The following is a 12,388-nucleotide window of genomic DNA, read 5'->3' on the forward strand; positions in this document are numbered from 1 at the left end:
CCTCCTTTAAACCAAGGACTATAAAACCACGATACGGCGTTGCATTTTTCCCTGTCTTGTATTTTTAACAAACAATCCAGAATAAGTCCAATCAGTTGAATATTTTAGTAAAATTCCTTTCATTCACTTATATACGTTTAGAAGAAAAATCTACAAAAATGAAAGCTAGGAAAAGAAGCCAAATCAGATCTTCATTCGGTACACGATTACTGGCTTCCCACACCCCCATCCCTAGGAAGTAATTTCTCCAGCAGAGTGTGAAAAGGAAGCGCCCGAGGATGAAGGGGTCGGGGGCCAAGGCTTTCCCTGAGACCAACGAAAACGCAGGAGTTTCTCTTACACTCGGGTTAACTGCCACATATTTATGTGCCACAACGGCACATATTTATGCCCGCTGGTTGAGTCCACCTTCGTAGCAGCCCTTTCTAAAAGCATGGTTGTGTTCAAACGGTACGTAGGCGGTTTAAGCCGGCTCCAGAGAAACCTCCAAGAATCCGGCCGGCAGCTAGCTCTCTACGGTGAGCAGGTGCCCCTAATCATTCCACCAGAAGCGTGGGAAGGGCGGGGCGAGCCGGCCGGAAGTTGCGAGAACAGCCACACAAGGTTTGTCCACTGTTTTCAGGGAGGACCGAGTCGGCGTGGAAGGCGAATGGGCACCTCCCCCACTGTGACAGCGCCGACCACCAGAGTCATCGTGTCTACTCCCTCGTCACACCTCGCTGGTCTTCTACGCGCTGAGAGAACCAGGCCGAACGTCGCGCGGCTCCCCGCCTGGCTCCGCCCACCACGCTCGTAGCCCCGCCCCAGACCCGCCCAACAGGAGGTTCACCTATCGCACTTCCGGCATCAGCAGGCCGACCAGCCTCTTTCCCTCTTCCAGGCTCTCTTCTCCCGCCCCTATCGACTTTAACACTATCACGTGAGGGGCGAGCGCGGGGGCTGCCGGGATAAGTACGCCGGTGGGTCAGGGTTCGGCCTCAATATGGCGGTCCCAGTCCGGCAGTGACCAAGGCTTTGCTGTCGAGAGGACTAACTGGCGACTGCCGGCGTCTCCACCTATCAGGGTGGAATGCGAGGACGCCGGGGCGAGCGCTGAGGAGCGGCGGTGACGGGGAGGGGTCGGTGGCGGGTGCTCCGGGAGCCAAGGAGGCAGCGTCTGTTCGTTCTACTGGTCTCAAGGCTTCAGCGCCCGGCCCCGCCCGGCCGGGCCAGGCCGGCGGGCGGCGGCGGTAGCTGCTGCAGCCGCAGGATCAGCCTCCGAGGGTGGGCCGGAGGGCGGACGCCGCCGCTGCCTCTGCCGCGGTGATGGCCCAGTGTGTACAATCAGTGCAGGAGCTTATCCCGGACTCCTTCGTCCCCTGTGTGGCCGCGCTGTGTAGCGACGAAGCCGAGCGGCTTACTCGTCTCAATCACCTTAGCTTCGCGGAGTTGCTTAAGCCCTTTTCTCGCCTCACTTCCGAGGGTATGTGGTCTCCCCTTTGCACTGAGCTCCCGCAAAGCCGGGGCTGGGAGAGGGAAGTCGGGAGCGGGCGGGGACGAGAAGGGCGGTGTTTACATCTCGGAGCCGGGAGAGTGGCGTCGGACTGGGGCCCCGCGGTGTCTTTAGTTGCCGTAGGAGGAGGTTCCGTAAAAGAGATGGTCAAGACAGCAGCGTGGTTCTGACCTCCAGTTTTTCGGGCACTTCCCGGACAAACCAGACTGTTGGGCAATTAAAGAAAAACGTGAGCCGCGGAGAAGGGCATTGAGCCTGTTCTCAAGGGCCGTAGGGAGGGAATTAGGAAGTTGCAAGGCAGGTCAGCCTTAGAAGATGCTCGCTGTTAGACCAGTGAGGTCTTAGTAAAGAAGACGAATCGTCTTCCCCTGGGAGTTAAACTGGTTTTCAAAGTTGCCTTAAGTATTATATTCTTCAGCAGTGAGGCGTATCCCTTTCAAGACTTCCGTTTACTTTACTTTTTTTCTTTTGAAAACATCTCTCTAGGTATCCAGAATTTTACTCCTCAAGCAAATAAAAAATATTATAAAAGTAGTGAAACTTGCAACAGCCTTTTTTTTTTGCCTGATGGATGAGGAAATAAGGACAAGTTGTAGTTATAATAATTTAATCGAGTTAGTTGCGGTTATATAGATCTATAGGGATGGAAAAGTCCTGAAGTTTGTGGGGGTTTTTTTTCCGGATAAAAGTTTAATCAACAGGAGAAATATCTTTTATTGAAGAGTTGCCTGTTTTCTCCAGCTTTAGATTCTTTATTAGGGAAAAGTAAGTGTAATAGTAGTCTAGTGTGGTTTAATCAATATCTTTAGCTGTACTTTGCAAACAGAACATTGAAAAATATGGGTAAGATTTTTTGTTAAAGACTTTAAAAAGGTTCTATAATAAAGGTTGTCAAGACAACGATCATGATGTTTATTTGGTTATGATGACTTCTTCACACACACAAATGCTGTGCCATAAGTTTTATGTATTTACGGGCCACACGTGTGTATTCTTTGGGAGAATACTTCCATTATAAGTTCACTTTTGGATTTAAAAGAGACAAGGAGCTATCCAAAATAAAACAGGTTGAGAACTCTTGAATTTCCTTCAGCCTGTACCTTAGCCATCCGTCTCATCTCCTGCAGTATTTTTTACTAACTCAACAAAAATGACAAAGTGCTCTATATTCTTAAATTCTTAAAAAACAAAACAGGGGAGCAAGTTTGCCCAAGATTGGAGTGCTCTTTCCTGCTCTGTTAATAAAGAATAGTAACGCTAACTGATATATATACTTAGCGTTTCTCTTTTAGTCCCTCTTGAGTCCTATGAGAAAGGTACTGTTAACATCATTTTAAATTTGAGGACATCCAGGCATGCAGATACTAACTTGGTCAGTCTTAGACAGGTGGGAAAGATTTAAAACCAGGCAGTGTGATTCAAGACAAGGTGTTCTCAGGAAAATCATCTCATCTTCTGGCAGTGTTTAGAATTACTTACTCACAGGCAAGAGCAGTACCTTCCAGTAGTAACAATGTGACTCGCATGCATAACTTGAAGTTGCTTTGTAGTCACATTGTAAAAAGATAAAAAGAAATTGGTAAAGGAGATTAAATAATATTTTACTTAATTCAATATTTTCAAACTTGTCATTTCAACAGATAATTATAAAAAAACTTAATGAGATATTTTGCATTCGTTTTTTATTGCTAAGTCTTTGAAAGTTGGTGTGCATCTTACACTTATATCAGCACCTAAGTTTGGACTAGATATATTTGAAGTTCTCGGTAGACACATGCCTGTTGCCTTCTGTGTTGGACAGTGCAGTGAATAGAGGCTGAAATCTTTACTGTTTTCCTTGTGTAGACTGCAAAAGATTTAGGGATGGAGTATAATGAGATGGACTTGAATAGGTAGATGTTGGTGGACTGGAAGAGGATGAGCATTCCATTTTGAGAACAGAAATGAGGTTAGAATGGTATGGAGTAAGGTAGGAATGATAATTGAGTGGTTGGGGAACAGTGGAAAAACTCCCCTTTCAGTACCGGATAGTAAGGGAAAAGGCCTACATAAGGAAGGATCTTGAATTCTGAGAAAGGAATTTTTGATTTCCTATCTCGTGGGTATGTGATTTCCTATCTCGTGGGTATGTGATAGATTTTTTGAGCAAGGGCATGGAGTTTGGGGGAGTTGTGTGAGGTTTTATTTTTTAATACAGTAAAGTTTTATGTGTTGCATAAAGTTAAAAGATATTATTTTTCAAAATACATTCTGTAGAACACCAGTTATGTATGTTTCCTGAAAAAATTTTGTGGTCAAGTAAGTTTGCTTAAAAAGGATGTATTTGGGAGAATTAGTGTCATTTAGTGTATTAAGAGCTCTGGGAACATCTACTGTCAAGAGACCTTTTAAAAGTGTAATCTAGTTTCCCAAATTTATTTGAACATGAAGTTGAGTTTTTAGAAACATTTGTCTTGAGCAGCCAGTAGTCTATGGGCAGCACATACTGGGGAATGTTGCTTCAAGGAGCTATATGTGGCAGTCTATAAAAGTAAGGCAGTGGTGGAGCTGAATTTCACCCTGAAATTGAGATGTTATATGCTATATAAAGTCACCTTTTGTGACGTTATAATCTTAGTAAAGCCTTAATTATTTAATTTTGAAGCTTTTGGATTTTTTTGTGCATGAATTAAGAGCTTTTGTCAATCACTTTTAATTCTTGCCTTTCTCTTTATTAAGCTGATTTTGTGCTACTCCAGTGTATTACTTATCAATTGTTATGTAATAAATTGCCCTGAAACTTAGCACCTTAAAACAAAGTGTTTTTAAAAATTAATTTTATTTACTTGTTTTTGGCTGTGGCGGGTCTTGGTTGCTGTGCGGGCTTTTCTCTAGTTGTGGCTGGGGGCTACTGCTGTTCCAGCGCAGGCTTCAATAGTCGTGGCTCTTGGGCTCTCGGGCACACGCTCAACAGTGGTGGCACGTGAGATCTTCCTGGATTAGGGATCGAACCTGTGTCTCCTGCACTGGCAGGCAGATTCTTTACCACTGAGCCACCAGGGAAGCCCCCAAAGCATCTTGTATCTCTCAGTTTCTCAGGGGTCTGGGAGTGGCTTAGCTGCACTATTGTCTCTTGAGGTTGCCCTGGAACTGTCAGCAGGGCCTTTGGTCATCTCGGGCTGGAGGATCCACTTGCAGGCTCACTCCTACAGTTGTCGTTTCACTTCTTCACTGGTTGTTGGCCTGAGACCCCAGTTCTCTGCCATATGGGCCTCTCCAGAGGCTCCTTGAGTGTCCCTATGACCTGGCAGTAAGTTTCTCCTAGAGGGAGTGATGAGAGAGAGAACCCAAGATGGAAGCCATACTCTTAAAACCTTATCACAGTAGTTTTTGCTGTGTTCCAGTGGTCATACATGGGCTTCCCAGGAGGCTCTAGTAACATATCCACCTGCAGTGCAGGAAACATGGATTTGATCCCTGGGTCAGGAAGATCCTCTGGAGAAGGAAAAGGCAACCCACTCCAGTATTCTTGCCTGAAAAATCCCATGGGCTGCAGAGCCTGGTAGGCTACAGTCCATGGGATACCAAAAGAGTCAGACATGACTTAGCGACTAAACAACAAGAACATTGGTCACACATATCCATCCTGGGATGTGGGAGAGCATATACTGGGAAATATCAGGATCATCAGGTGCCGTTTCAGAGGCCGGCTGCCACACATTGACTCATTTCTGGTTTATTGATAAGATTACCCAACAACTAATGACCCATTCCGAATATAGGACACAACTCTTAGTAGAATAATTTTTTTGTGTTAACACTTAAGAATACCAGAGTCAATTTAAAATTTTGAGAGAGGTTTAATATACATAATGGTTGCTTATGTTATTTGACAGTTACGGATCAACTTCAAGGAAACTGCTTGTATCCTAAAAATATCAGAAATGTGTCATAGTATTTTGATGTTTTTTGGTTTCTCTATTTCATAGACCAGCTGAGAAGTTTAATTAGGGAGCTTGAGTATGTTTATTTAAATCATTTAGAAAATGAGCAATTACAGATGAATGCAGAGAATGCAAGAAGCATCTAGCTCCCTACTACCTAGAGCCAGCGAATCTTGTCATATTTGCTTTGTATCTTTTTCTTTGCTTTAAGAAACGAAGTTGAATTCACCTTTTACCCTTCCTTAGTTCCATTTCTTTCCTGCTTTTACCATAGGTAATCATTATAATGGAATTTGTGTGTATACTTTCTGTACATATATTTAGTTTTACAAGTACACATATTCATGTCATAGGTAGTATTTTTAAAAGCTTTTTGTCTTATATTTTTTAATTGAAAATTTAGACATCAGCTGAGAGAACACGTTGGAAATTTAGGAAGACAGTTTTAATGGATGTAACTTTATTTAAAACATAGGCAGACCTGAACTTAAAAAGTTTATTATAAAGCATTTCCTATTAGGGGAAAATGTCATTTTTTTAGTGGGTAGGTACGCAAAGTCAGTTTTCTAAGAATTGCCCTGTATTGGTATATGATGATTCATGACATACTTGAAATAGAGGATATTATATGTGCTGCCACCATCCTAACTACCTACTCATGTGTTAGGCCTGTGCTGAGTGCTTTATACTTACTACATCTTCTAACAATATCTCAGTTAAATTCTTAAAATAACCCGGTGAGGTAGGTTATTTCCTTCATATGTTATAGGTGAAGAAAAAAATGAAGCATGGAAAAGGTTAATTGGTGTTTAGGATAACCCAGTTAAAAGTAGTGAGTTAGTATTTCAAGTAAAGTCTGACTCCAGGATTTGGGTCCTTAATCTGTATAATGGACTGCTTCTAGTGCTACCGTGGAAGCTAATAATCATCTTGTCTGATTATGAGAAAAAAATATACTTACACATTTCCTACTGTGCACCATGGGCCCTGTCTTACTACAGTTGCCTGAGAACCTCTTGCCTGGCCTTGAAGCTCTGAGCCCTGGTTATAAATAATCTAGACTGAGACAAGGCCTGTAGTAGGGAGGAGACCAGAAGTATTTATTAGGTTGGGAGAAGGAATATGGTCATTGATTTTTGTTTTCTTCCTTTTTACTAGACTTTGTTTTTTAGAGCAGTATTAGATTCACATCAGAATTGAGTGGAAAATACAGAGTTCTCATGTACCTCCTGTTGTGATATGTGTACACCATCACCTACTATCAGCATCCCACAGTGGAGTGGGCATTGATCTTTATGATAGTAGAACAGGGGCTGAGCATTCAGGCATCACTGTCGGGGACCCAGAGGAACCCCGCGTGCAGCATTCAGTGCCTTTTCTCCCCTTTACTATTTTCAGTTTTGATACCATAGATCTCACACTGCCCTGGACCAGCCTTAGGGTAAAGTGAGAATCAGAGATTTGGTATGGATGGTGGTTGGGCTTCCCAGGTGGCTCAATGGCACAGAATCTGCCTGCCAAGCAGGAGATGGGGGGTTTGATCTCTGGGTTGGAGAGATCCCCTGGAGAAGGAAATGGCAACCCACTCCAGTGTCCTTGCCTAGAGAATCCCAGGGACAGAGGAGCCTGGGGGGCTGCCTTCTGTGGGGTCCCACAGAGTCGGACGTGATTGAAGGAAGCGACGCAGCAGCAGCTAGTATTCTTGCCTGGAAAATCCCATGGACAGAGGAGCCTGGCTGGCTACAGTCCAGGGGGTCACAAAGAGTCAGACACAACTTAGCGACTGAACCACCACCACCGCCACATGGATGGTGGTTATGTGCTGCGTGGTCAATCGCTTCAGTTGTGTCCAGCTGTGACCCTATAGCAGAGAAGGCAATGGCACCCCACTCCAGTACTCTTGCCTGGAAAATCCCATGGATGGAGGAGCCTGGTGGGCTGCAGTCCATGGGGTTGCGAAGAGTCGGACACGACTGAGCGACTTCACTTTCACTTTTCACTTTTATGCTTTGGAGAAGGAAATGGCAACCCACTCCAGTGTTCTTGCCTGGAGAATCCCAGGGATGGGGTCGCACAGAGTCAGACACGACTGAAGTGACTTAGCATTTAGCAGTGACCCTATAGACTTTTGCCCGCCAGGCTCCTCTATCTATGGGGATTCTCCACGCATGAACACTGAAGTGGGTTAGCATGCCCTCCTCCGGGGATCTCTCAACCCAGGATTGAACCCACATCTCTTATGTCTCCTGCATTGGCAGGAGTTCTTTACCTGCTAGTGGGTTCTTTACCACTAGCCACCTGAGAAGTTCTCCCTGGCAATTCCAAAGGTAAGAGAAAGGAAAAGACCTATGGTAGAGTAGCTGTGAGCAGTAGCGTTACCAGAGAGGAAGGTTAGACTGTCTAGCTAGCCCTTTGGTGTGTAATGGAATGTTGTTGTTCAGTTGCTAAGTCCTGTCCAACTCTTTGGGACCCTGTGGGCTGCAGCACGCTGTAAGTCAGTTGTATTTTGGAAGACTGTTACACTTGGAATGTCTGGTTTCCAAATTGAGCATCCTTTGTAAATCATTAACCCAGTTTTTTTCTTTTTAATTGTTATTATAATTGTTGGCTTGTTATCCTTTGTGTAGAGTTAATTTCAAGTGTTTTTTTCTTTTTTTAAGTTCATATGAGAGATCCCAATAATCAGCTTCACGTAATTAAAAACTTGAAGATAGCTGTAAGCAACATTACCACCCAACCACCTCAGCCTGGAGCCATTCGGAAACTCTTGAATGATGTGGTTTCTGGCAGTCAGCCTGCAGAAGGATTAGTAGCTAATGTGATAACGGCAGGAGATTATGACCTCAACCTCAGTGGTATGTAATAAGGTTTATTATTATTTTTTAAATGATATTTCTTTTGTTAGAAAAGGTAATTCTGTAACTTGGAAATCATTCAACACACTTAAGTACTTGCTGAGTGCTTGAACCTGAGAATACAATGTGGAAGACAAGTCCTTGCTTTTTAGGAGATTACGGTCAAGTAAGCAGGCAGCCATTCAAATAACTACGAAATAAATGGTTTTACTTTTTCATGATGAAAAATTTTTTGTAGTTCTACTTGTAAAGTTAATGCCTAGAACATGTGCATAATATTTCTTAAATGAAAGAACCAACAGTAGACAAAAAAACCTATTCTTTTGTGATATTAGTAATACAGTGATTATATAAAAGCATTAAGTTTATTGTCTTTTATCATGCTTAGTGTTAAATGGAGGAAATGTTTATAGTATATAAATAAATACGTATCCTAATCTGATATGACTGGTAAATGTTTTCATAATAAAATTTGTAGGTGAAACTATGTAATAATATGTAAAGTCAATTAGCAGTATTTGGTGTGACTCTTTGCCAGTGTGGAAAAGACTTGATGAGGGGACATGGGATAGATTTTTAAAGGGGAAGGATGAAAAGTACATCATCTAGGAATTTTCTGGTGCTCCAGTGGTTAGGACTCTAAGCTTCCACTGCAGAGAAGCATGAGTTTGATCCTTGGGCAGGGAACTTAGCTCCTACATCCTCCATGCATCATCTAGTTAGGCTATTTTAGCTACCTAATAATCATCTTAGATCAGTATAACTTATAATCTATTATATTAATGCCTCTTAATTGCATAGTTGAAGATTTTCCCAAACATACAAAGAGAAATTAAGAGGGATGTTTTAGATCATGAAGTTACTTGGTTGCACTTGTATAAGTTAGAAATATTTGTAGATTTACTTTGTTTAAAAATTAATAATTTTTCTTCTTTCTATGTCATTTTAATTCCAATAAGATAAGTTACCTTGATAGGATTAAGTTTAGAAAATTTTGGTTATCTTTACAAATCAAAAGAATCCATTTCAGGATATGTACTTTAAGCAGTTCCTGGCATAACTTATTTTCGTGAGGCAAGATTTGTGTATTTTTGGGAGAAAGTGATGGAATTTGCATTATTTCTCTCATCAGTGGAAAATTTGAAGTGTGAAAGGTGCTGAATCTAATGCCAGAGTATCCAGGTTTTTATATTCCCATTGCCAGGGTTAGTTGGATAATCTGAATCAGTTACTTATTCAGAATCAGTTCTCTTCTCTGAAGATGAGAAAATTTGACTACATTACTTCTTAAGGCCTCTTCTAGACCTTTAATCCTGTGATTCTGTTTTATAGGGACTTTAACATTTTTATTATTCATGCAACAAATATTTATTGATTTCTCTCTATATGCTTTGCACTGAGATAAGATGCTATATGTAAGTTCATAACCTGATCAATAATTAGGAGACATTCTAATTTATAGTATGTTAAAATACATTATAATAGAGATATAGCATATCTCATATGCCAGAGTGCTGAGGGGCACAGAGAGAGGAATTAACTATCATATTTTTTCAAAATTATCTTTTGCAGATACTTTCCTGACCTCCAAAGCTCATGTACCTTTTACTTTAAAAAAAATTATTAAAATGAAACATGCACAGAAAGAAAGCAAAAGTGTTAGTCAGTTGTGTCTGACTCTGTGCGACCCCATGGACTGTAGCAGGCCAGGCTCCTGTCCGTGGAGTTTTCCGGGCAAGAATACTGGAGTGGCTTGCCATTTCTTTCTCCAGGGGATCTTCCCAACCCAGGGATTGAACTCTAATCTCTCTTGTCTGCTGCATTGCAGGCAGAATCTTGACTGTCTGAACCACCAGGGAAACCCCATATTAATAGAGATAATGCTGAAAAGACTTAAGAGAAACAAGCAACAGTAATCTGCTCTCTGTACCCCTGCCCCACCAACTTTCACTGATTTTCTCTGGTATTCATTTTGTGTTTCCAAGTAATATTTTTATATGGTTGTTTATGGCTTAATTATCCTAAAGGAGCTAAGTCCTGGGTGTTCATTGGAAGGACTGACACTGAAGCTGAAACTCCCAATACTTTGGCTACCTCATGCAAAGAGTTGGCTCGTTGGAAAAGACCGTGATGCTGGGAGGGATTGGGGGCAGGAGGAGAAGGGGACGACAGAGGATGAGATGGCTGGATGACATCACCGACTCGATGGGCATGAGTCTGAGTAAACTCCGGGAGTTGGTGATGGACAGGGAGGCCTGGTGTGCTGCGATTCATGGGGTCACAAAGAGTTGGACACGACTGAGCAACTGAACTGACTGACTGATGGCTTAATTAAAATTTTTATTTATTGATTTCTCATTATAATTGATGAAGATTTAGCTTAAGTATGCCCCTTCTTCCATCTCCTTAATGTGGTTTTTTATAATATTTGGTTAATACTCACTGTTGACAATACTAAGTATTCACCTCACTGCTGAGCTGAATATTGGGCTTTCAGTTCGTTTTTATACAGCATTTTGTTTTTTTCAGGATTTAGTTAATCACCTTTTGAAAAACATCTTGCCCAGAGTTCTTTGTATTTTTTGCTAGTTTCTCAAACTCCTAGTAGCAGCTTCCCAGTAAGATTTTCCCCTTGATAGATCAATTTGAGATAATCCATTTATTAAGGTCTCCTTCCTAAGTCTTCTCTCTTTCTACTCCACACATTCTCAATAGGTTATGATAAGCATTCCTCAAGTGGGTGAAAATTTGGTAGTTGGGGGACAAAAAATATATACTACAGTGATATGTGGCTCTCCAAAGGACCACAGTACATTAATGGATACATAGTATATCTGTGGTATTATGTAAGAGTATTCTGTGGGGAGAAGGAACAATTAGAAGAATATTTTAAAAAGCTTACCAGGCAGTGTTGGGGGGTTGGAGGGGAGAGGGAATATAATGAAATGGAAGTTTCAAACACTGTTCTACTCTGTCATGGTTTGGCTGCATTCCGAGACCTGCTCCACAACTGCTATCCTGGAGATTTCCTTCCCTACTCTGTAGCCTCTCATTCATATCTTTAGGTATATTTCATTGATTTGGTAAAGGACATCTCCAGTATCTTCCTAAAAAGATTTATGTTTTGGAAGGTAAAATTTTTCAGGAATGAATGTCTGAAACTCCTTAGGCAGACTTTAAAAAAGAATCTCAAGTGGTTAGGACAAGCTTCAGAAGAAAGCAGTTTCTTTAGCTTCTTTCTCTGCTACTTAAGGCACTTCTCTTTAGCTTTATTGTTACGTTGGTCTTGAAGGCTGAGAATGTGAGATGCTGAAGTACTGAATTTATTTTAATAAAATTCTTTAGAATAATACTCTGGAGATTTGAGAATGTGAGATGATGAAATACTGAATTCATTTTAATAAACTTCTGTTAGAATAATACTCTTTGGAGATTTGAGTGGTTTTATCCATTTTAAGTAAGATTAATTCTTTGTCTAGAAATACTCTCTAGTTTTACCATTAATGTGAGTCGTCATACTTTTCACCCATTCTGTTTATGAAATACATGTTAGATACTTACCTCATAAGCCTAGCTTCACAGTGCCATTTCTTCATCAGATTGGTCAATTAAAGCTGGTGTTCCTTGGTATGGTAGTTGGAGAGACATAATGATGGAATTGAAAGAATCCTTATTATGTATAGGTATTTCCTCTGGTGGTCTCAGTTTTCCAGATTGTTCATAATCTACTCCTTGTCTGTTACTTTTTTTCCTCTCAGCTACCACTTTTTGGTATTTGTTTCAGTTAACTTGTCTGTTTAATTTTTCTAAAATGGAGATAACTTTTGTTGTCTCTTTATCTATTACCTATTGTATTTACTCTTGATTTACAGCATTATCTGCTAAACTCAGACATTGACCTTGAAAAATATAATTTGGGCTGCACCTTGTTTTGGTAAGAAGGAGGAACATATTTTCCATCCTTTTTCAGTATGTAGTGTACTTTTTCTGATTGCCTTTATGTTAACTACTATTACTGTGTAAGATACCATTAGACTTTAGTGAATAGTCATGTGTAAACAGTGTTTTAGGAGATTGTTTAAATATTCTTTAATGTCTTTCCAAAGATTTTTACTTAA

At 41.2% G+C, this 12,388-nt stretch overlaps 1 protein-coding gene across 1 annotated transcript in view; it reads left to right on the forward strand.

Moving 5' to 3' along the window:
* Positions 1-1,121: 1,121 nt before the first annotated feature.
* TRAPPC8 (trafficking protein particle complex subunit 8) overlaps positions 1,122-12,388 on the forward strand; it is an 85,916-nt gene continuing 74,649 nt past the window's right edge. The window contains exons 1-2 of the mRNA XM_065932397.1: positions 1,122-1,462; positions 8,076-8,270. Of these exons, the coding sequence (XP_065788469.1) occupies positions 1,306-1,462; positions 8,076-8,270 (352 nt within the window). The 5' untranslated portion in view covers positions 1,122-1,305. The remainder of the gene's footprint in view (positions 1,463-8,075; positions 8,271-12,388) is intronic.

This window comes from Muntiacus reevesi, chromosome 4 (genome assembly GCF_963930625.1).
Source record: "Muntiacus reevesi chromosome 4, mMunRee1.1, whole genome shotgun sequence".
Lineage (NCBI taxonomy): Eukaryota > Metazoa > Chordata > Mammalia > Artiodactyla > Cervidae > Muntiacus > Muntiacus reevesi.